This window comes from Notamacropus eugenii, chromosome 4, assembly GCF_028372415.1.
Source record: "Notamacropus eugenii isolate mMacEug1 chromosome 4, mMacEug1.pri_v2, whole genome shotgun sequence".
Lineage (NCBI taxonomy): Eukaryota > Metazoa > Chordata > Mammalia > Diprotodontia > Macropodidae > Notamacropus > Notamacropus eugenii.
The window spans coordinates 235,455,324-235,480,441 of record NC_092875.1 but is presented as its reverse complement, the minus strand read 5'-3'; the positions used below and the strand labels follow the sequence as shown (position 1 = coordinate 235,480,441).

At 36.8% G+C, this 25,118-nt stretch overlaps 1 protein-coding gene across 8 annotated transcripts in view; it reads left to right on the top strand.

Moving 5' to 3' along the window:
* The window catches only part of PTPRM (protein tyrosine phosphatase receptor type M), a 984,934-nt gene that overhangs the window by 381,320 nt on the left and 578,496 nt on the right, over nucleotides 1–25,118 (top strand). For all 8 annotated transcript variants that reach the window (XM_072604258.1, XM_072604256.1, XM_072604255.1 and 5 more), the window contains one exon: nucleotides 14,793–14,967. In XM_072604258.1, coding sequence (XP_072460359.1) covers nucleotides 14,793–14,967 — 175 coding nt within the window. The remainder of the gene's footprint in view (nucleotides 1–14,792; nucleotides 14,968–25,118) is intronic.

The window sequence follows — 25,118 nt, the reverse complement described above, 5'->3', positions numbered from 1 at the left end:
GACAGATTATCCAAAGTGTGTATTTCCTGGAATCATTGACTCAGCAAGCATCCCTTCTCCAAGCATCTACTCTGTACCAGGCTAGGTGTTGGGTGGGGATACAAAGACAAAAATCAAAGCTTGAAGGGAATTTGGACATCATTTGGTATAATCCACTCTGTTTACAGATGAAGAAACTGAGAACCCAGAGAGTCAAACTCACCCATGGTATTATTGAATTGTCTAGTCATACCAACGTCCCTCATAGGGAAACTAGAAGGAAGGTGTTTGTTTTCAGGTGGTATGTTTTATCTTTTACACGTTGTTCCTCAGAGACAAATTTACTTTTAACCATTGTTTTACATTCTCCAATTACCTGCATATGGAGTTTTCTGTATCATCTCTTCGAGATTAGGATTAATTGAATAGTATAGATAGAAGAAAAGACTGAAAGATTATTTAGACTACCCCTGCCTCCTCATTTGAAAGTAATGATAATTTAAACCCCCAAAGATCCAGTGACCTAAAATATCTCAGCCAGTTGGAATTTAGGTTTTTTTGGGCTCAATTATTAACTAGCAATCTCCTGTTGCATAGTGCAGAGGAAATTATATCTGATTCAGAGTTAGTTAACTTCTAAAAGCAGAAGGTTAAATTAGGGTCTTTAAACTTATTTTTAATACATTTTTATTTATTTCTATTTAATTTTAATTCAATATAATTAATTTCAGCATAATTGGTTTCTTTTGTAGTCTTATATATTTTACGCATTTGTGAAAAAGGATTCATAGACTTCCCACACAAAAAAAGTTTAGAATCCTTGTCCTGGGGTGATTATCTACTTTTTATGATGAACCCAGAAGTCCCATATATTGACTTCTTTCCCACGCATAAGTGCAAATTTTAACAGTTTGGTGACACCGTGGATAGAGCCCCAGGTCTGGAGTCAGAAGGACTTGAGTTCGTACTGGCCTCGGACACTTAACTATCTGTGTGATCGTGGGCAAGTCACTTAACCCCGTTTGACTTAAGTTTCCACATCTACAAAATGCTCTGGAGCAGGAAATGGCCAACTCCTCCAGTGTCTTTGCCAAGAAAACCCCAAACAGGGTCATGAAGAGTCAGATACAACTGAAATAACAACAGCGAAGTGCAAATTATTCCTGTTTTCTCAGTATGCTCCCTTTAGAAGAAGTTGTCTGTGGAGTAGGGAAGGCCATGACACTTAGCATTTCTGACTGTTGAAGTGACCTTTTCCATAGCCTGTGCAGTCTGTTCCCTGGGGAATCGTGGAAGGGCAAGGGTTGAATAAGAAAATAGATAATTGAGTAGTTTTCATTCAGAAGCTATTATCGATAATGCCTAATATTCCCTTTTGTGTCTTACCTCCGTCCTTTATTTTTCCCAATAAAACATCTTTTCCTCTCAGCCCTGTACCCCACCATGTAACTTCCTCAACTCTGAACCTTCCCTCCCAGACACCTTCCCTCCCCACTTGAAATAAATTTAAAATTACGGAAAATATGACATTAACAATGACTCCTAACAACTTTGATATTTCCCCTCTGGCAGCCACCCTATGCCACAGTTATGATTGAGAGACACTTTCTCCCTTGTGACTAGTACAATCCATTATAATCTTTTATTTTCAGGCACTCTTTAACTTTCCGGGAAAAAAAAAATTACACTTGGGGGCCTGAAAACTCTTGATTACTGTTAGCCCAAAGGTAATTTTTTTTCTTTTGAAAGTTTGATATATAATTCCATTTAGCTGTGTATGAGCTATCCAAGTATGACAAAAAGTGTTTTTCACCAGTTAATAAATTTGCTACATGTATTTTCTGAGTTTTGAAAACTCTAGAATTTCTTTTGAGAAAAAGCTTCAGCTTTTCATGACTTAAAATGGTCTTTGTAAGGACAATTGCTTTTGGCCTACTACAAAATCTTAGCTTACAAATAAACTTGATACTAATAGTTTTTCAACTGCTATCTTTGGGAAAATAAAACAGGACATAGCACAACATTCAGGATGATAGGGATTCATACATTGCTTTTTTTTCTGTCACTGTATAATTATTTCAGTGACAGCCCTCATAGGTGCTTGTTTATGAAAATCACCAGAGATCATGCAAGTATGTTTTTGTGCAGATGGGGGTGTGTGCTTGGATTTCATCATGCCAATGAACATATATTTGTTAAGATTATTTTCTGGCTTTTAGTTTGGCTTTTGTGAGGAACATATTCCAAGAGAAAATATTACAGTGATGCACCAGAACCATTCTGTTACAATGTCTAAAAGCCACATTATAGATTTGATAGGAAGGAAAATTATGGTTCCCATGGCAAGCTTAACTTGGGCATTTTACACACATCTATATTAAAGCATAAATTTAGCAGCACTTAGAGTCATACAAAATATTGAGTATGCACAAGGGGACCATCCTACGGTTGCTATAGGAACCATTTACTCTTTAAATTTTCCTGTAGTTAAAGTCTCCTCCATGTTCATTTGAGTTCCAATGAACATACAGTATAATTTAAAATACTGTGTCTGGAAACACCCCAGACCTTCCTGGGATGTCCGGTGATTTGACCTGCGTGTGGTTTTTAGGATGTTTTGCATTAAGGCAAACCCTTAGTGCATGGAGGTGGTATATAGAAGAAGAAATCTGGGGAGGTTCTACAGAGAAATAGGATCAGTAAGTTGTATCTAGAGATACCGATTTAAAAAAAATCAATAAATGAAATTGACTCAAATAGGATAAAAAATAAAAACTGCATTCAGTGGGAGCGTGCAGCTTTCTGACTTAAAAGGCTTTATAAAAAAAGCATTTGAAGGTTCTTAGCCTGGGTTGAGAGGTTGTGCTTTTGAATACCACAAATTATTATGATTCCCCTTAGAGGACTGAAAGGATGTGTATCTCCTTAAGGAACATCAGTGGTTTGGGTTATTGAGAGCAAAATGGTTCCAGTGAATGGCTACTGGGACAGAGTTTCCCATAGTCACCACATGAATCAGCTCTGTATGTAGTTACTTGTTTCTAAGCAACCTAATGTTGCTCACAGCAGCATTCTACATTTTAGTAAGCACACAGGACTTGGCGGGCACACTTAACTGCGATCTCTTGGGCAATGTACTTAACCTCTCTGGACCTCAGTTTCCTCATTTGTCAAATCAGTTTGCTAGCATCTGCACTACCAACCTTACAGGGTTATTGTGAGGATCGAACATGATCATGCCTCAAGATTGTAGAGGGGAAGATACTTCATAAATAAAAATGCTGCAGTGCATATGTATGTATACACACACATACACATATACACGAACTATTATTGTTTTCAGTAGGAAGGAAAGTGGACTGATTTGGAGTCCTTATAATTATAATGGGCATATTGAGAATCCTATCTTTTTAACTGGCTGTTCCTCTAAGGTAGGGTTTCTTAACCTTAGATTTTTAAACTTTAAAAAAAATACTTGGATAGCTGTATTTTAATATAATTGCTTTCCTTTGAAAATCTATGGATTTTATTATAAGCCTTTAAAAGCATCATTCTGAAAAGGGTCCCATAGGGTTCACCAGAGTGTGCAAGGGATCCAGGACACAAAAACAAGTAAGAATTCTTTCTCCAAGGAGTATTGCATGGTATGGGCAGTAGTGAGTACTCTGTAAATATTTACTGAATTAAAAATCTTTGAATATGCTTGCTGTCAGGCCACCTTTGGAGTTTTCCTCTTCTTCCCCCACTCCTTTCTTCTTTTGGAAGTAGCAGGAAAATGAGAGTAAAGATGGCTTTGGATATTCAAGAAACTATTCTTTCTCCATACCTCTACAGATATGTTAGAATGAGAAATGGAAACGAGAGGGATGTTTGTTTTGTCAAAAACATATTATTTGTATGTATGTGTGTGTGTGTATATATATATATGTATATATGTTTACTTGGTGGGAAGGGCAAGTGCTACCTGTGATGCATTGTAATGTCACTACTCTTATCAAAATCAAAGATAAAACAAAAAAAACACCCCCTTTTTTTTTTCTTCTTTTGGGTCTTGAGTATCAGAGAGAAATCCTAAGAGAAGGAAGTATCATTGCTTTTTACCTTTGAGAGGATCATGCTGACTCTCAGCTGCAAGTCAAATTGCTTAGCTCTTACCACTCTGCTTGAATGGGAAGGCTGAAGAACACTTCTGGGATTGCCCATCTTCATACACAGTATGAATAAAGTGATGGTATCACAGCTCAAGTAATTTCTCTTGCATTGTCTATTGGCTTAAATATTTAGACATGAAGGAAGAAAATAATAGCAGTTTGATCTTGAACCTCAGGAACCTCAGAGTGAGGGGAAAAAATTATAGAAGGGTGAGGGCATAAACCCATTATGTATTCTGTGAGATGACAAAGTAAAGATATGGATGTCTTTGAACTTGGAAAGCGTTAATCCAGAATTGTTCCCTGAAGGTCATTGATCTCCAGCAACTCTTAGATTACAGCTCTGTTGTAATTTTTGGCATTCATTGTTGTTTTTTATATTCATAACAAAAATGATGTTCATGCACTTTTTTATTACTGTGTACTTACACATGAGATGCAACATATCCATCGTGGATAGAGAACAAACCTTGAGATCATAATAATCCGGGTTCATACCCTGCCTCTGACAAAGACAAATTCAGTGATTGTCGGCAAATAACTTTTTACTGAGGCAGGAAAGTCCCTGAGGTAAGCAGTTTCAGAGCAGTTTCTTCAAACTGCATTTGTAGAGGGAGTTTCCTTACTAAGTGTTCTGTACAGCAATAAAACCACAAGTCCAGACCATTACCAAAAAAATGTAAATATATATTATAATTGTTTGTTATGATTGGATTTGCAGTTAGTCTAATTAATATGAAATTAACCTTCAGTGAGGTCAATTGACTTGCTTAATGTCACACAGGAATCTTAGAGTTAAAAGGAATTTGAGATGTTATCTGACCTATCCCAAGTCTGAAAAAGATTCTTCTCTATAACATCTCCAGGAGCACTCTGTGAAAGGAACCCGTAACTTCCTGAAGCAGCCCATCCTTCTTTTGAACATCTCTTCTTGTTAAGATATTTTCACATAGGTTAAACTAAAATCTGCCTCTCTTCAACATCCACCAATTCATAGGATAATAGATTTAATGTTGGAAGGGACCTTAGAGGTTATTTAGCCAAACCTTCTTGGCTAACAGGTGAGAAAACTGAGGCCCATATAGAGCTTAAGTTGTTCCTAGCTAGTTATTTGGGACCAAAATAAATATCACTTATATGTAACAGTTGTGATCACAGATATCCCATGTAAGTTCATCAAGAAAAAAATCATTGAAATATAAAGAATTCAGAGAAGCATTGGGAGATTTGGGTGGAGTATTGCTCTGTGAAGAAAGCAGACTCACAAGAACAGTGTATATAATGAGTACTACGCAGTAAATAAAATGAGCACTGAGAGACAACCAGATTTGGGTCAGTGCTAGCATAGAGAACAGAAATGCTTGAAATAGCCCTTTTACTCTAAGGTGGGAATTTTTAAGTCACACTAAATTTACTAAATCACTCTGAAACCTAAGAGTTCTTTGTAGCTATAGCTAACATTTGTATGCTATTTTAAGGTTTGCAAAACTCTTTACATATATTATCTCATTCGATCTTCAGAACAATTTTTTGAGTTACTCAACAAACATTTGCTAAATTTTTTTGTTTTGTTTTGTTTTTTACTGTGTGTCAGGCACTATTGTAAGTGCTGAGGATACAAAGTGAAGCAAAAGAAACAACTACAATTAAAAAAAACCCAAAACACAGTCCCTGTTCTTCAGGAGCTCACATTTTAATGGAGAAGACAATATGCAAACAGCTGTGTACATATGGGATATATACAGTATAGATGAGCATTCATCTCAGAGGGAATTCCCTGTTGTTGCCAGGGATCAGGAAGGCCGCCTGGGAGAAGGCAGGGTGAGGGAAGCCAGGACACAGAGGTGTGACCAGGGAACATCCCTGGCGTATGAGACAGCTGCTGAAAAGCCACAGAGTCAAAAGTTGGAACATTCTGTAGGAACGGCAAGGTGGATAGCTGAGTATGCAGCAAGGAGTAAAGTTTAAGAAGACTAGTGTTAAGTACCATTTTTATTATTGTTTTACATATGAGCAGATTGAGGCAGGAAGGTATTAAGTGATTTGGTTAGGGTCACAAAGTTAATTAGCATCTGAAGTAGGATTGGAACTCACGTCCCCTTGACTATAAGTCATTATGTCACCTAGCAGCTTTCTAGCTAATGACATTTGCTCCTTTTAGCACAGGTTTGTAACTTGAGGGTCCATGAACTCTTTAAAAAAAATCCCACAACATTTTGATAACTTTATTTGAATGTAATTGGCTTCCTTTGTAATACCTTGCATTTTAGCTTATATGTTTACAAAATTTTTCTGAGATGGGTAGGAGTGGATGGTGGGGGTCTCAGACTGACCAAGGGGTCTGTGACATGAAAAAGGTTACAAATTCCTGTCCTTTTGGTAATATTGGTGCATCTTTTAGCACACTGAGGATTATGTTGCTTTACATAGTACCTAGGAAATACTAAATAGCATCTAAAATAGGTATTTATCCACCCTGATTCAGTATTAGAAACAGCAAGTTCTGTACTATAGTTAGATAAGTGAATCTTTATAATGATTAGAATCCTCAGACCTGGAGTCATTTTTTCTAAGTATGATGCATGTTAGCCTGGGTAGAATCTTGTGGTTACCATATCGATACTATTAGGCATTATCATGCTCATGAACATTCATATAAAATTTAAGGATTGAGTGATAGGTTTAAAAAATGGTATATCAGTCAGACTGAACCACATCTTAGTTTATATGACCATGACACTATAACTTAAACGTTTCTGTCTTTCATAAAGTAATCCATGAGATGATTGAAATGTGCTTGTTCATATATGTTAATGGAACAAGAAGAACATAATTTGGGGTCTTAAATCTTCTCTAATCAAAATTGACAAAAACTGTAGTTGTCTTGGTTATAAAAGGGTTGAGAAATTCAAAGGCCTTGTTATCTTAATTATCAGAATGAAAAGAACTCTAGGAAGCAGTTTTTGTTAAGATACCAAATTACTATTTAATTTAAATTATGTGAAATGTTTTAAATGGAATTACTTCAGGCACTGCAGATAGTAGTGATCCAGTAGCAAGAATTTAATAATCATTTTACAAATGGGCATATCTGAAAGCTGAATAGCGTAGACTGTTTTCCCCCTTATTAAGTAAATGGAAAAGCTGCTTAATCCCTACCTGTATGGTTAGGCATGGGTGACTGATCCTATGTTTCTTGCCTCTGAGCCTGCTTGAGCAGAGCTATTCTAAAATACCCTGAAATTGATTAATTTGCTCTGAGTGCTGCTAACATTCCAAAACTGAAATTTTTTTTCAATCACAGCTGATTTTTGCTAAAACTATTTCTGAAAGGTTCATATATATATATATATATATATATATATATATATATATATATATATATATGAATATATATATATATATGAATATATATATATTGCTGGCAAATTACTGCTCATTTAGAAGTCTTAGAGTTAATCCATTGCATAAAGATGGCTGTAAGTCTAATTTAAATAACTATCACTCTTTTTGTTTTTCTTCTAGCTTGATGAAATTGAAAAAAATGCATTTTAAGACAGTTGCATTTTCAGACATGAGTTTAACCCATTAATATAATTTAAAGTTAAGCATCAGTATGGTGTTTTATTAAGTTAACAAATGATACGCATGCAATATTTTTGCAGCCCTATATTTTAAAGTAGCGAGTAATGTAACTCATGATTTTTAACGTTTTTCATCAGTTATATGAGATTCTTTCTTGTGTAGAATGATAATATGAGAAGACATTAGCTGAATCCACATAGAATTTTTAAACTAACTGGGGTGTTTAAACTGAGTGAGCATTGAGCGGAAAATCCTCTTTTCACATATGTGGAAACTAAGGCCCAGAGATACAGAGTGATTGCTAATCTTTGTTAATTTCTAATTCTCTCCTGCAAAGGAACATAATGAAATGTGTTGAATAGTTTGTCAAGAGGAGATGCTCTAGCTCTGTGAAGATGAGAAGAAAGACATTTATCATGCTGTATATCTGGGTCTACATTTTAATTTTTTTTCCTCTCTGGACAAAACCTTTCTAAGTATCAACTGCCTTTTGTCATCTCCCTTTCTTTTTCTCCCTCCCTTCCCATTTTCCTTTTATTTTTACTTTAACTTTCTCTGCCATCTCTTATAGCCCTCTCCCTGTTACTATCCACTTTTGCTTTCTAGTCCTTATGCAGATGTATTTGTCAACAGGAAAAATATACTTACCAAAGTTACTATGCTTCCATAAATTGTAATGGGTGTACTTGAGTTTGAGTGATTAACCTTGTAGGGATTTAGATATTGCTTTCCACCCTAATACTCATTCGACATTTTAGTGGAAATATAATATTTATGATTGTACATGCTTAGCTTAGTTTAATTAGATTTTTATGTTCAGCTAAGTGTATAAGCTGGACATGACCATTTTTTCTAGGTCTTAAAAATCTGTGTTTTGTATAATATGCATGTATATAAGAGCAAAAACACACAAAGTAGTTTGCAGAAGATTATATCCCATGATGTTAGGGAATGTATATATTTTGCAGTTTATATTTCTTTGCTAAAGAAACCAAAATATGATTTTCTTACAACAAAAGTGGTATGGATAAAGAAATACATTAACCTAACAATCATTAAAAACATATCTAAAATATCAGTAATAAAAGTTTAGACTTCTTTATATGTTGTTTCCTCTATCCCAAGAATAAACTGACATTTTTTCCACTGTCCAAGAGTTTTCAACATGAAACCAGTCCATAGTTCTGCATATATATCTTCCTTTAAAATGTATATTGCAAGTTACATAAATGTAGTTCACACATGCTAATATTAGTTCAAAAATATTAATAAGGGTTCATGTTTGACATCGTTTGAACTCTTCTTAAAATACTAATCCTCATTTTTCTTTCCTTGGGACATTTAAGGAGTATTCTATACTAGTGTATCAAGTACTGACTGGTCTGTATTTTTTGTTTTCTTGCCTCTTTGTAATTCACTGTAACTAGCTGGTCTCGGGAGGGAAGGAGGAGCTGGCTGGCCATTTCAGCTTGATTCCTTGCTTACTGGATCAGGTGATCTTTGGATTCCGTCTTCCTTCTTCTCCCTTGTGCCCATTGTTCTTGCTCACCTCCACATCCTTCTTGTACTTAGAGTGTCCTTGTCTCTCTTGACATTTAGCTCTAGCTAGTGCCAGATGCTTTATGAAGAGAGTACTGCTCTGACTAGGAGGTACAGCTGCACAAAACAATATACAGTGTTATTCAAGAACTAACAGAGAAAATAAAGCAAGCAAGTTTTATGTACAGGACATATAGGCACTATGGTGGAGGGGTAGGTGGAACGGAGGCTGCTACGTAGTAATATAAGGGCAGGTGAAAGTAGGTCAGGTCCAGTGGGGTGCCCATGGAAACAGGTACCCCAGTTGACTAAATCCAGTGGACTACCACAGGGTTCTTCTATGGCTCAAGTATGAGCAGACACTGGGGAAGAAGAGGGCTATTCTTCTGTGGTAGTAGAGTAGTAGTCGAGCTGATTTCCTGCCTGGGGGAATGCCTGAGCAACTGATAACTAGTTAATATGCAGATTACCTGATGGTAGAAAAGTATGCTTTTAGCTGTTATTGAAGGTCTTACTTTGACTGGATAACTTAGAGGATTTGATTTTTGTGTGGCAGGAAGCCTACTGAAATTATTACACCCTTCCTAAAGATTTGCCATGCCCTCCAGAGAGACAAGCAAGTCAGACAGCTCTGAGAGCTAGTATATTAAAAATACATAAATTTTATTGCTATATTTTATAATATATCGCCTATTTTTTCCTCACTGTATTCCATCTACTCCCAGAGAGTCATCCCTTGTTTAACAAAATTATCTGCTACTTTCGATGGTCAGAGAGTAAGTGATAGAGACTTAAAAGAGGAAATTGTTTAACTTTTAATAAGAATTCTGGGATTTGGAATTTTGTCTCCCCCTATCCCTAATTAACCAAGGAACTCTCATATAATTTGGAAACCAAACTGTGGAAACAACACAGCTCTGTGGATAACTTGAATAAGTTTTGAGGAGATTTGGGAGAAAGAAAAGCAGAATGGCAGGTAGGTAACTATGGCAGAGGTGACATAATGGTGTTGGGTGGGTCTGGGCTCCACTATGGAAGCCCTCATTTTAGTTCACCATATGTACCTGCAGCAACCAGAGAACTAGGATGGTAGATAAATTCAACATTGGTGGAATTTCCCTTATCTCTGCATGAATCTAATTGGCTGAGAAAGTGGCTTCTTTCTCCTCTATTTTTTCTCTTCTCCTTTGATCCTTTCTAGCTGAAATGTTAATTCAAAGCTTCTTCCTTTTGGACTATTCTTTACCGTCCAATGGTTTTTTTGATAGTATTTATTTTTTTTCTACATAAAAGAGATTACTCCAATTGTAGTCAGTGTTTACCAAAGTAATGATCCTGGGAGTTTAGCTTCTGATGTAAGTATCTGTAAGTTTTCCTTGGGATAGGTAGGTGTCACCATAGCACACAGAGTGCTGGACCTGAAATCAGGAAGATAAATCTTCCAGAGTTCAAATGTGACCTCATACCCGTACTAGCTTTGTGACCCTGTTCAAGTCACTTAACTTTCGTTACTTCCGTGCCTCATCTGTAAAATGAACCAGAGAAGGAAATGGCAAACCTATTCTAGCATCTTTGCCAAGAAAACCCCAATGGGGTCACAAAAAATTGGACATGACTGAACAACAACAACGTTCCCCTTTTCAGCCTGGTGGCCAGATGCCATGTGGGGGTTGATGTACCATGATAGTCTATTTTGTACTTATTAATAACTTTCTAAATTCTGCAAAGGAACACAGAGAGAATTCCAGGTTAATCTGGGGCTATTGCTTATGGACCTAAGAAAGGTGATTGTTGACATTTAAAGAGTCTGTTGTGTGGGTCCCTTTGGGTGTGAAATTTCCCTTTCCTGTCAGTCTTCAGAAAGAAAAAGACACCTGTAGACCAGAGAAGACGGCAGGGACCAGAATAGAAGTGCACATTCTAAGCCTGTCCTTATGAAGAGATACATAGAGGCAGTGGGAGAATTCTGTTCCTGCTGCCTTCACAGAGGGAAGAGGATCGAGCTAGTAGTCATCTTTGCCTTTCACAGCAACACTTAGGAGTTATAAGAAAGAATGTATAAGGAAAGACACTGTATTTTTTTCAGATTTTGGGTGAAATTCACATGTAGTCGTTTATTTGAAATTAGCCAGGATAAATATTTTGCTTTGTTAATTTGTCTTCGCTTCATGTCATCTCCATTAAAGATAATCGAACTATTTCAGCCATAAGGCTATGAGATATACTTCTGACAATACCTGTCGTAGTAACTATTTAATATAGTTTTTGACTGACTCTTGAACAGGGTTGCTTGTTGTGGCCATTTATCTTTTAGGTTAAAAGTGTGACATGAAACCATTTTAAAATTTAGCATTATTTTTACAGGTTTTTTTTTTTTATTTTGAAAGCATGAAACAAGTACAACTTTAAAATACAGCTTTCTCAAAATAATTTCAAGTGAATATTTATTGGCCCTCCAAGAGAAACGATGCACTTTGAAGTAAATTGATGTCCTTGTATGGAGAGAAACATATTTGTGTCTGAACTTGGACCAATCATTTCCTACAGAACTTCTCATGGTTCAGAGTATGAGAAATCCAGACCAGCCATCAGGAGGGCCAGTTTTTGCCAGGTTTTTGATTTGGTTATCTCTCTGTTGAAGACTCTCATCTCTTTTTCTAATAGCTCCAACTTCTCTCCCAACTTCCAGGCTCTCTCTCCAGTTGCCTGTTAGACATCTCAAAGTGGATGTCCTGTGTTTTAAACTTAACATGTCCAAAACGTAACTCATTATCTTTCCCTCCAAACCCTCCCCTTTAACTAACTTCCTTATCACTGTGGAGGATATTGTCATCCTCCCAGTCACCCATGCTCACAATAGTCCTGGTTAGATCTTCCATTTTTCACCTTCAAATCACCTCTTATATATTGCCTTCTTTCCTCTGATACTGACATGACCTTGAAGCAGTTGGGCCCTTATCACCTCATGACTGGATATATTGCAAATGCCTGGTTGGTCTCCCCTACCTCAAGTCTCTGCCCACTCTAGGCCATCCTAGCTCTCTTGCATATACCATTTGATCCAGTCCTCCTTGCTCCCTCCACACAAGGGATGCTCTACTCTTTCTGACACTGAGCATTTTCACTGGTGTCTCCCATGACTGGGAATAAATAATTCTTCTTCTCTACCTCCTAGATTCCCTGCTTCCTTCACATGTTAAAGTCCCTCTTTCTGCAAGAAACTTGGTCAGTCCTCTTTAATCCTAATACCTTCCTTGTGAGATTACTGCCAGTTTATCATGTGTAGATCTTGTTTGTTATGCAGTTATTTGCATGTGACCGTGAGATTTAAGTCCCTGTCTCCTTACCTTCATCTTTCTTTGTATCCCCAACATTTAGCACAGTTCCTGGTAGGATGTAGGTGCTTAATTAATGCCAATTGATTGACTTCTTTATTCAGTGACTATAGTGAATAATATAATTGCCACATATAAAATTCCATACTCTTGATTTTTTCTTAAACTTGAAATTATTTTGGCACATAGTAACTTTTTAAAGGAATAAGAAGGAACTCAATTTGTAATTATGCAGAGATAAAGCTAATCATTCACTAATATTTTATTAGCCTAGCATTTTGACATTAATGTCCAGATTCACATTGCCTTTGGCATCATGCATTATGTAGAAGACTGTTTTACACGTCTATTATTTGCCTCTTTTAATGCTTACAAATAACATTATAAAGTTAATTTCTTTTTGTTAACAACCAAATGTTCTAATTACACAACTGAAATCTATTTTGTTATTAGGCCTTCAATTTGTTAGTGAACAATGCAGATTTCTAACATTGGAAAAAAGTATATTTCAAGGTATAAGGTTTCTTGAATAGTAGGGTAGAGTATTTAGTGTATAACAGGTGCTTCTGTCTTATATTTCATCTTCATCTAGTCTGTCACTTTCAGGGGTGAGAATGGAGGCAGTTAGGATGACCATTGAAATTTAGGAGATAATTTACAGAAGGTGAAGGCCAAGAAATAGTGCCCAAGTCAAATCAGTAGAGTAAGAGGGCAAGAGTTAAATGGTGATATCAAAGTTTTGAGTTCAGGTGCCTGGAAAGATTGTAATGTCATCAATAAAAATAGAAGTTGAAAGAAGCGCAGGCTTTGGACTTCGGTCAGTTGTGGTTGTGGTTCAGGCGTTTCTCTTTCTTCTTGGCTCCATTTGGGGTTTTCTTAGCAAAGATACTTGGGTGGATTGCCATTTCCTTCTCCAGTTGATTTTACAGATGAAGAAACTGAGGCAAAGAGGGCTAAGTGATTTGCTCAAGGTAACACAGCTAATAAATCTCTGAAGCCAAATTTGAACTCAGGTTTTCTTGACTCCAGGCCCAGAGCTCTATGCACTGCACTAACCTAGCTGCCCAATAGCTGCCCTAGCTGGTCAATTATTCAACAGATATTGAATAGACATACTATTTACAAGGTTACAGTATACTGCTTCTTAAACTTTATCTTAGTTTCCTAACAGAATCCCTTCTTTATGTCTGAGAGATTACTATCAAACAATCGCTATTTAAAATGTATTTATTGGGTATATACTATGTACATCATCATTATTTTATTTCTTTAAATTTTTTTTGCCTTATGAACATAATCATCAATAAATGCAAACATTTCAATACACAGAAATGAACAAGAGACTTGTAGAGAAAAAATGAGCTTCTTTCGTACGTACAGTGTTTTTTTATATATAAAGAGAATGTATATTAAGTTAAACAAGGTATTAAATAAAATATTACTATGTTCTTGGTCCTGTACATCACACTTGAGACTTATCCCTCAAGTCCATACCTGTACTTCCTGGATCCTAGACCCTTTATTTGGTGTGTCTTGGCCCAGCATCTGGACCTCCATGGTATTTGGTCTGGTCATGGTATATTCTAACCGCGTTATGATTCATTCTGTGATTTTAATCCTTGTGAGGATTTATGTGATTCTGTATTCATATGCAAAGTGAGGGCAATAATAGAGTAGAATGTAGCTTACTTGATTAACTACGCAAACATTTAAAAAAGCCAAAGTGCACTGAAAAAGCTATTTGTTAGTTCATTAAAGAACTGAAAGATTTTGCAATTTAAGTTCTTTATGCAAAAGAAAGAGGTGGGGGGGGCAGGAATGGGAAAGAAATTTATGTAGTATCTTTTTTTTTTTTATTTTGAGTAGAAATAATTTAACCAAATTAATATTCTGGATTAAAAAAAAGAAAGAAAAAACCAACAGACAAATGCCCACTCTCTTAAATCACTATCACTCAAGCTCTAAAGTGTTTAGGATGGCAGAATTTCAGAACCCTTACCAGCTGCTCTCCCTGAACAGTTGCCTCTAGATAATGAATGCTTTAACTGAGGTCTGTATGAGAGTAACATCTGTACTATTCCATTGGGTATTTTTGAAGTTTGGTTATGAGGGTTACTCTTAAATGTTTTGTATTTTTTCACCTTAAAATATAACTTTCTTTCTCTTTCTCTCCTTACCTTGTCATTTCCCTACCCCTATGCAGGGCATCGATGTAAGGGATGCACCTCTAAAGGAAATCAAAGTGACAAGTCCTCGTCGATTTACTGCCTCCTTTAATGTTGTGAATACAACAAAACAAGATGCTGGAAACTATCGTTGTATGATACGCACGGAAGGAGGTGTTGGCATATCAAACTATGCAGAATTGGTAGTTAAAGGTATTTGATTTTTTTTCAATCTTCTAGACTCCTATAGTGAAATAAGTACACATTGTAGACTTGTTAGTTCATTACATTTTTAAAGCTCAGACGTACCTGCTTCTTCTGAAAACCAAGTCTATAAAAGTCCATGTTGACAAATTGCATTTTAAATACATATTTTGCACATGGGTTATGTTTTGAAAGCTATATTTTATTTATGTTTTCTTGCTTGTTTGCAGTGGGAATGAATGTGCTCTTGGCGAATGCTTCTGCCAAGTCCATATGCAGTGATTACAACCTATAAATTTATTTAAGGAATGAACATTATTTACTGATAGAAAACCACTTAAAATGCAAATATTCACCAGACAGGAGTGTTTATGACAGGAGGGTGGTTAATAAAACCAAGCAATGTTCATATAAAAATGCCCAGTCACATCACACAAACAATATTGATAAAATGGTGTTAAAATTCACTATGTTTCAGTAACCATCTATGGCTTTATTTTGCATGACAGGAAAGTTAAGTCATTATTGACCAAGTAGACAAGGAAATGAAAGGAGGAAAGGGATTATTTTTCTTGAGCTGGCCAAGGGTTATTTCACAAGTTTCTAATGTCCTTCAGCTAAGGAAATCTTTTCCTGATCCAGAAAAAACTATGTAAACTGTTGGTGTTCCATCTCATTGTTTCACATGGCTTATGGGAACTCATTTGTATTCCTCTCTAGAAAACCAGAGAGATAACTTGATTTTCTTCATTGCTTATGTATACATATATGTAGCACCAATGTGATATTCACAGCACCCACAGTGGCCATGAATATCCTGGTGCAGTTCTGAATCATGAAAAACAACAGACTCTCCATATGGAAGACAGAACCAAAACATTTATTCAGACCCCAGAAAGCCAAATCCATCATAGTAGCAAAAATCTATATACAATGACAGTGCAGATGACAAAACCATCCCCAAGCCTCCCTGTGAGGCTTCCCACAAACCAACTCCTTAAACAAAATCAGAAACAAGCTCCTTCACTCACACTAGCCAGCTGCCTGCTTGCCTGAATCCTTCCTAGCTCTGCTAGACTCTAATTTCCTCTCAGCTCTGCTGTAGCTGGCCTCTTCCTATTCCACCCATTCAGTGAACTCCTCCCACTGCAGGCTCCATTTGTTTTCTTTGATTTGATACACCCTTTGGTTGACTAGTAATAGAAATATATTTTTAGTAACAGAAATACACGTGTGTATACATATACATTCACATATACATAGATATGGATACATGTATATGAATATATGGATGTCCACATGTCACATACATATAAATACGTATATGTATACATATGCATACTCTGCCTTAATACTATTCTAGATTTGAGATATACTTTAGGTCCACGTTAGCATTTGCTTCAAAATATAGCATGAATTCCTGCACTTGCACCTCTGCGACTTTCGCCATGAGTAGGAAAGTAGATACAGACAGAGAACATGAGTTCAGAGACCATTCATGATGGTGCCCAAGTGTAGGGAGCACATGTGGCACTGTACCCACATGATTGGGCATGTTCAAGCTTATGATGCTGTAAAATCATTTCTATAGCCTCAAGCAAGCAAAACTTCTAGGGAAGCTTTAGTAGAAAAAGGGATGATAAAAGGTCTTTCAGCTCCTATAATGGCCCTGGTTATCATGCAAATTAATTAGCTGTTTTTTCCTGCATTTTTTTGTTTGTTATGCATTTTTGGCATCAAGAAATTCTCCAGAGGTCCCTAATTACGTAGTGGTTTCTATGAAAAGAATGTGAAACTCAACCATTATAAGTTTGTCCTCTACTCCAAATGTATGTTTTTGCTAACTCCAATTTCTCTTTGTATGTGTGCATTAATATTAAGTAGCTAAGGGACAGAAAATATTCAATAATATTCTAATGTAATAAATGACCTCAACACCTGTAGGTCTGGTTGAGCTTCAGTGTGCAGTGCTAAAATATAAAGCCTTCAGATGGTCACACGGAGTTTGAAATCTGAATTATAAATATATAGACCAATAATCGATGAAGATAGGACATGAAGAATTTTGTTCTTTTGGCTTATAGCCAGCATTTGAAATGATTGAACTGATAGATTATAAGCTCTCTGAGGGATTTATCTTTGTATGTCCTTCAGTGCTTCACACAGTACTCTATGGGTTGTGCTCCAGATGTATTTGTTGAATATTTTTATGGTCATTTAATAATGGCACTTAATAAGTACAGATGCAATTTAAATTCATTAAATTATAATGGTAGGCATTAAATATTGGAAATTATTCTATTGCTGAACATTAGCCATAACCCATGCATATATTTTCTTAAAACATGAGATACATGTATATCTGCTATATGCCTACCTAATCTTTTTATGTGCAGATATAAAGTTTGTATTTTTTCTCATCTATGGGCTTAGGTGAGGGCAGCTGACCCAGTGGATAGAACTAAGGACTGGAAGGACAAGAAGACATGAGTTCAAATGTGATCACAGACACTTGCTAGCTGTGTGACCCTGGGCAAGTCATTCAACCCTGTTTGCCTCAGTTTCCTCCTCTGTAAAATGAGCTGGAGAAGAAAATGACAAAGCACTCCAGTATCTTTGCTGAGAAACCCTAAATGGAGTCATGAAGAGTCAGATACAACTTAAACAACTGAACAACAACATGGGGTGGGGTGATTCTGATAAAGATGAATCGATCCTTTAATAAGCTGTGATCTTGCTCTTACTTCTGAAATAGGAATTATAGGAAATGGGAAGGAAAAACAAATGTTATAATAATCTTTCAGAGTCTTTTATCCTTTCATCCTGAAGTGAGCTAAACTACTAGTGTAGGTAGTAGCGATCAAAGATAAATCTTTCAAGGTCCAGAATTCCCCTGGCTGGGGAAACCTGTGGGGTGAGTTTGATACCAAAGGAAGAGACCAAGAGGCTCCAGATTGTTTAGAGGAGTTTAATAAATCCTAATGAATACTTATAAAACAAGGGCAATCTGAGGTGGCTGCCAGACAATTCAGTGGATCCTCACAAAGACCCCCACAAATCCTTGTGGTAATTACAGAAATGAGACAAAAGGAGGAGGAACCATAGGATGCTTCACTGTAGACTGGTAGATATTTGGAGTTTTGCTTAGTAATGAACTCATTTCCAAGTCTGGGCATTAAGTCAATGTTGAGGGGTAAATGCCCAAACACAAGGTTGTATACTAGTCATGTACTGGACATGCACTGGTTACAGTGTCCATGTCATGGCTTTTATCAGTCACGGTATTTAAATAATCTCACTTGTTATTCAGAATCGAAGTTGTGACTTTTTAGCAGGTCACCATGGTTGGGCTTCCACCTTTCAAAGGCTTTTCACTTCTTATTGTGTATTTTGGCTTTTCCCTAATTAGGACCCCACAATCTATTTTCATTCAAAGAAAATATTGATGTTAAAATAATAACATTATTTTCTTGTTTTTTTTTCCCTGAATGAGGGCTTTTGAATGATCTCTCTCTATCTTTCTGTCTCTGTCTCTCTCTGTGTCTCTGTGTCTCTGTCTCCCTGTCTCTCTCTCTCTCTCTCTCTCTCTCTCTCTCTCTCTCTCTCTCTCTCTCTCTCTCTCTCTCTCTTTATCTTTCTCAAGTTCAATGGCCCCAATTAGATTAGAATGGTTACAGAAGGAGGGCCTAGAGTAAGTAAGTGGGTAGTTTATATAGCAGATCTTCCAAAGACTCTTTTCTGCTGAAGCCTACCTGGCTGTTCTTCAGAATAAGTTTGAAAGGATTGGAACCAATATCTTTGTCCTTAGCTATAATATTTAAGTATCTTTCCATAGATCATTTTCTTTGGGGCTCTTTCTAACCCTTTACCAACTAGTGCTGAAGGCCCTTGAGATCTGTCATGATTAGCATTTCCCCTCCTTCATCCCAACATCTGTATCACTGAGGTTTTACTCTTCTCTCACATGAGCAGTCAAATTCAAGTGAAATGAATAGTGGATTCCATCTTGTTGGAGGTTTTCAAATAGATTCTAGATGTCAGCTATGATATTAAATGTGTGGGATGGACCAGATGGCCTCTGAGGGCCTCTTCCAGATCTAAAATTTGGTGATTTTCTGAAAAAGATGGAATAAGCATCCTCAGGCCAGCAATTGACACAAAAATAATGAGCTCCAATTTATATGTTTCATCAGGTTCAAAAGAGCATAGATTGAAAGCTGGAAGAACCCTTGGAGGGCATCAGCCCAGTAGTCTCATTTTACAGTTGAAAATGGGGCCCAAAGAGGTTAAAAAGGACTTGGCTACAAGAGTGCCTTGTAGGTGCTTTGTGTATACCTTCATGTGTATATGTTGTCTCCTCCCTTAGAACATAGGCTCCTTGAAGACAGGGGCCATTTTGCTTCTGTCCTCATATCTCCCAGTTAGGTGGCTCAGTGTAAAGCAGTGGGCCTAGAGTCAGAAAGACCTGAATTCAAATATGATCTCAGATGCTTACAGGGAAGACACTTAGCCCTGTTTGCTTTGGTTTCCTCATCTATGAAACTGGAGAAGGAAATGACAAACTGCTCCAGTATCTTTACCAAGAAAACCCCAAAATGGTCATGAAGAGTTGGATGTGATGAAAACAACTAAACAACAACAATCGTTATATTTCTCACTCTTACCACATTAGCTGTCGTATAGTAGATAATAAATAAATACTTGATTGATTGTGCAAAGTCCCACAGGGAATAACAGAAGTAGGCATTAAACCCAGGTCCTTTGACTCCAAATATAAGGCAACATTTTCCTTACAACCACATGTGAAGTAGTATAGATATTATTACTTCCATTTTATGGATGATGAAAGTGAGACTGAGACAAACTAAATGACTTTCCCATAGCCATAGGTAGGCAGAAAGTTTTAGAGTCATAATCCGAACTCAGGTCTCCTGACTCTAAGTATAGCATTATTTCTACCATTTCACTTACTTTTACCATAAACGTAGTCTAACGGGATGGTGTGATATAGGACAGCAAGAGTTTGTTTGTTTTAGAGACAGTTGGGATGATGTTGGGATTCCACATTTGCCCAGTAAGTGTGTGAGGTCAGATTTGAACTCAGATCATATTGACTTTAAGACCAGCTCTCTTTCCACTGCGCCACCTAGCTCTCCCCAAAAATGAGAGTTTTGGGACAGAAGAGTTTAACTTTTTCTTCTTGATTTGAGCACTGCTTTGTTTTATGTAATTGAGTATATGAATTACTCATGTGGACCTCCATTTTTTTTTGTCTCTAAATGCATGAAATTAACATTTTTGTTAGTTTATTTTATTTTTTTTGCATAGGAGATATTATCACTTTAGAGGTATATATGACTATCACGTCTCTTTCAAGGAATGAATAAAGCATATGCACTACTGGGGGCTCACCAGGTGAAAAAGGAGATCAACAGTGGCGTGAGCCAAGAGGAGTACAGATAGCTTAGGGAATCATGCAACAGCAAGGACAGCTTGTTCTTGATGGAATAAAGGTCTGATTTATACTCATCATGAATGTGCTAGCTTCTACCAGATTAGTTAGGTACTATCTTCAATGCTGGGCAGGTTGGTGGTGTATTGGATAGAGCACTGGGCTTACAATTAGGAAGACTTTATCTTCATGAGTTCAGATCTGGCCTCAGATAGTTATGTGACTCTGGGCAAGTCATTTCATCCTGTTTGCCTCCATTTCCTCATTGGTAAAATGAACTGGAGAAGGAAATGGCAAACCCCTGCAGTATCTTTGCCAAGAAGAACCCAAATGGGATGACAGAGAGTTGGATACACTTGAAATAACTGAACAACAGCACAGATCTTAAATGCTAAACATTTCAGGGAGAGCCAGTTACTTTTTCAGGGCACTCTGGTAATATGAAAATATTTTAAAATACTATAAAATTTTAGTTTAGGGTGAACCTTAAATACTATGCATTTTGTTTCCCCTTCCCTCTAAGCATTTTGCAAATGAGAAATTAGGACTGAGTCTCAAGGGCTCTCAACCATTGGGTAGCTGGGATAGAGAAAGATTCTAAGTCTCCCAAATCTTTGGCCCAAAGTCTTAATAATAAAGGATTCCATAATCAAAATTCTTAATTTAACTTTCATAATACCTCTACGAGAGGAAAAGTGACAGAGAGTATAATGCAGGCTTTTGTTTAGGAGAACTTGGTTTCAAGTTTCATTTATGACGTGTTATGTCTATGTGAGCCTGGATAAGTCACATAATCTCTGAGTGCCCCAGATAACTTCTTAAGACTTTATAAATTGCAGAAATGTGCTAATCCACACTGGATGGTATATATTTGGATTAAATCAAGGGTCTGATAGAAAAAAAAATAAAAAGTCCAAGTATAGTGAATATGTGAATATATCACACCCTGGAGGGGAAAAAATATCTTTTTATGATTGTCTATGTTTGAAGAAAGAATTCAATTTGTACTTGCATTTTGATTAATGAATTCTTTCCCTTAGTGTTTATCATTTTATCTTAGTAATTTGAGATTTGTATTTATTCAGGATTTTGAAAGAATTAGCTCACAATGTAAATACCTCCTTTATTTTTGTACTGATTCTATCATCCCAGATCATAGGTTTCTTTGGATACTCAACTCTGATATATCCAGTCTTCATTCAGATCTCACATCTGATGTAACCTATTTGGACCTTACCTCAATGGGAGACTAAAAGAGAATAGTCCTTCTGGGACAATGAAGCAATAAAGTCAAGTCTATTTTAGATACTTGTAAGGTATAAAGGGAATCAGTGTAATCACTAACCCTTATGACCTTATGCTAGAGGTGCATTTTGAATGGTATTTCAGCAGGCCTTGCTAGTCTTTGCAACTTGAAAGTAATTAACTGTTCTTTCAGCATGGCTACATAAATGCCTTAGGATGCTCTATAAAAGTTCCATTTCATGTCTTGGTTCAAGAAACAGACTAATGATTTAAATTGATGCTAAATCATTTTTAGTTCAGTTGAAACTGTTTAAAGATAGGAAGTTTGTCTGCAACGCTTTAGTTTATAAACTGTGGAAATTACAATATTGACAATCTTACAGTAAATTCCTAATCTTCAGAAGGTGAAGCCAGCATTTATAGGGCCATATTTTGACTTTGATATCTAATGAGGTTTTCCCTCAACATTAAAAATGTCACACTGATGTATCTCCTGCCTCCCCATACCCAATAAAACAAAACAATGGAAAATGTTTTTTTACTGTTTCCTTAATGTGCTAGAATATAGCATTCCCTGCTTTTCAGCTTGATCTCTGGGGATTTACGGGAGATGGCACTGGGAAGGAGGGAGGTGAGATGCAGCTAAGTGGAAATTGACCAAAACCCTAAATTACTTAAGGGAGTCCACTTGAATCATCACCTGATTGTATATATATTTTTTCTGACACTAGGAAAAATAATACATTATTAGTAGTAGAAATTTATAGTATTACTTGTTATACCTATTACCTATCCTGATTTATTTTCAGGATATTATTAACTCCATAGGTTCCAGCCTCTGAGGAGGGATTTCTTTGGGTTTGGACAGCCATTCAGGTAGCAGCTGACTGATGTACTGGGGAAACTAACTTTTACTTTGCAAATAATTATTTAGGGGAAAAAAGGCTTTTAAACTCACACAGAAGGCATTCATATAATGTGAAGAATGTTATTAATTTATTCAAGCTTCAACCAGGAGAACATAGGCTTGTACATTCCCTTAGAAAGGCTTAGAAAGTTGTCAGGATAATCAGATAGGATGATTTCTGCAGAAATGTTTTGTGTTATAAGTTCTGTCAAAATATAAGAGGTGGGGTATTACTGTTGTTAATCAGTGTCATTACCTCTTCCATTAGCAAAGTCAGTGAGGTTTTCTATGCAGATACAGAGTCTACAATCCTACATCTTTAAGTACAGGAATCATAAGGGGTCAAAGGATATGACTATGCAGTTTTTAGACAAAGAAATCAAAGCTGCCCATATTCAGGTGAAAAAATGCTCTAAATCACAACTGATCAGAGAAATGCAAATTGAAACAACTCTGAGGTACCACCTCACACCTATCAGATTGACTCACAATCCTGTGACTAGACACAGCTGGCTGAATAGGGACTCAGCTCCTCCTCTCTTGTCTGCCTCCCCCTTCCTTCTCTTCTCCAAAGGAAGGTAAATTTGGATGGTCAAAAGATGCCCAGTTGACCTGGGTTTTACTGGCTCCTCTCCTTTCCCCACCCCCTCTTCAGTCCTCCCCTCTCCTCCTGTCCTCTCCAGTGGGCCCGTGCCTAAGTGCTCTTCTGCACCCTTCTAGCTTTACAATGATTATGAGTAGTAACTGTTGTTGTTTCCCTCCCAGTCTGATGTCTTTCTTTTTCTTGGCCTCATTAAAGGGGTCATGCCCTGGCTACTTCTTAAACAGGCCTATTCAATGAATGGGTGTTTCCTCTGCCTAAGTGAGTATCTGCAAAGACCTTGGCCTAAAGGGTCCAAGGTCTCCCAGTGCATCCTGGGTCATCTTCAGTCATCCTGATGAATATTTGGTCACTGGATTCAGATGGCTTTGGAGGAGAAGTGAGGCTAGTGACCTGCCTACAGCCCTCCCTCACTCAAAACAAAGCCAAGTACAAGTCATGCCATTATTTCCCTGATGGCATGGTCTTCTTTGGCAACAAAGGACGAACACAAATCATATTGACTGATGTGACAAAAAAAAAAAAAGGATGATGGATGTTGGAGGGGATGTGGAAAAATTGGGACACTAATGCAGTGTTGGTGTAGCTGTGAACTGACCAGTCATTCTGGAGAGCAATTTGGAACTATGCCCAAAGAACTATAAAACCATGCATGTTCTTTGATGCAGTGATACTTGCTAGGTCTAAGGGCAGCTTGATAGTGCAATGGATAGTGCACCAGTGCAGGAGTCAGGAGGACCTGAGTTCAAATCTCACCACAGACACTTGACACTCACTAGCTGTGTGACGTTGGGCAAGTCACTTAACCCCAATTGCCTCATCCTGGGTCATCTCCAGTCATGCTGATGAATATCTGGTGACTGGATTCAGATGGCTCTGGAGGAGAAGTGAGGCTGGTGACCTGCACAGCCCTCCCTCCCTCAAAACAAAGTCAAGTGCAAGTCATGTCATTATTTCTTTAATGGCATTTTATTTGGCAACAAAAGATGAACACCTACTTGCTAGGTCTAGATCCTGAAGATATTTTTAAAAAACAAAGGGAAAAAGGATCTATTTGTACAAAAATATTTATAGTGCCTTTTTTTTTGGTGGCTAAGAATTGGAAATGGAAGAGATGCCCATCATTTGAGGAATCCTTAAACAAACTGTGGTATATGATTTGATGGAATATTATTGTGCTATAAGAAACGACAAGCAGGATAATTTAGAAGAATCTGGATATATATGAACTGATGCAAAGTGAACAGAACCAGGAGAACATTGGGCACAATAACTGCAATATTGTACAGTGAAGAATTGTAAATGACTTAGCTATTCTCAACAGTGTAATAATGATCCAAGACTAATAATGGAGCATACTATGTGCCTCCAGAGAAAGAACTGATATTGTTTGAATATAAACTTTAGCATGCTAGTCTTTACTTTATTCCATTCTTTTATTTTTGAGTCCTCTTGTATATAATGACTAATGTGGAAAAGTCTTACATGATTGCACATATATAATCTATATCTGATTGCTTACTGTGTCAAGGAGAGAAAAGGGGGGAGGGAGAGAGGGATAGAATTTAGAATTCAAAATTTAAAAAACCAAATGTTAAATAATTGTTGTAACATGTGATTGGGGGAAAACAAAATATATTTTAAACAGAAAAAAGTAGAGAAATCATCATGGGAACCGTTTAGAAACAATTAACTAATTTCTGCTATATGTTAAAATAATTTTATTGTGACAGTAGAGATATGAGGAAGTTCCACATAACCAGAAAGAGGTCAAGCATTTTCTTGATATTTTCAAAGGTGTTGTCAAATGATGATGACTTGAAGGGAAGTAGACTTGCGAAAATAAAATATCACCTCCAATTAGGAAGGTTTCTTTCAAACTGCATTTGCCACTTAACTAGTGTGAGAAAGGCAGCCTGGGTTTTGTTTTCTGGATAAGGATCTAGGTAGAATTG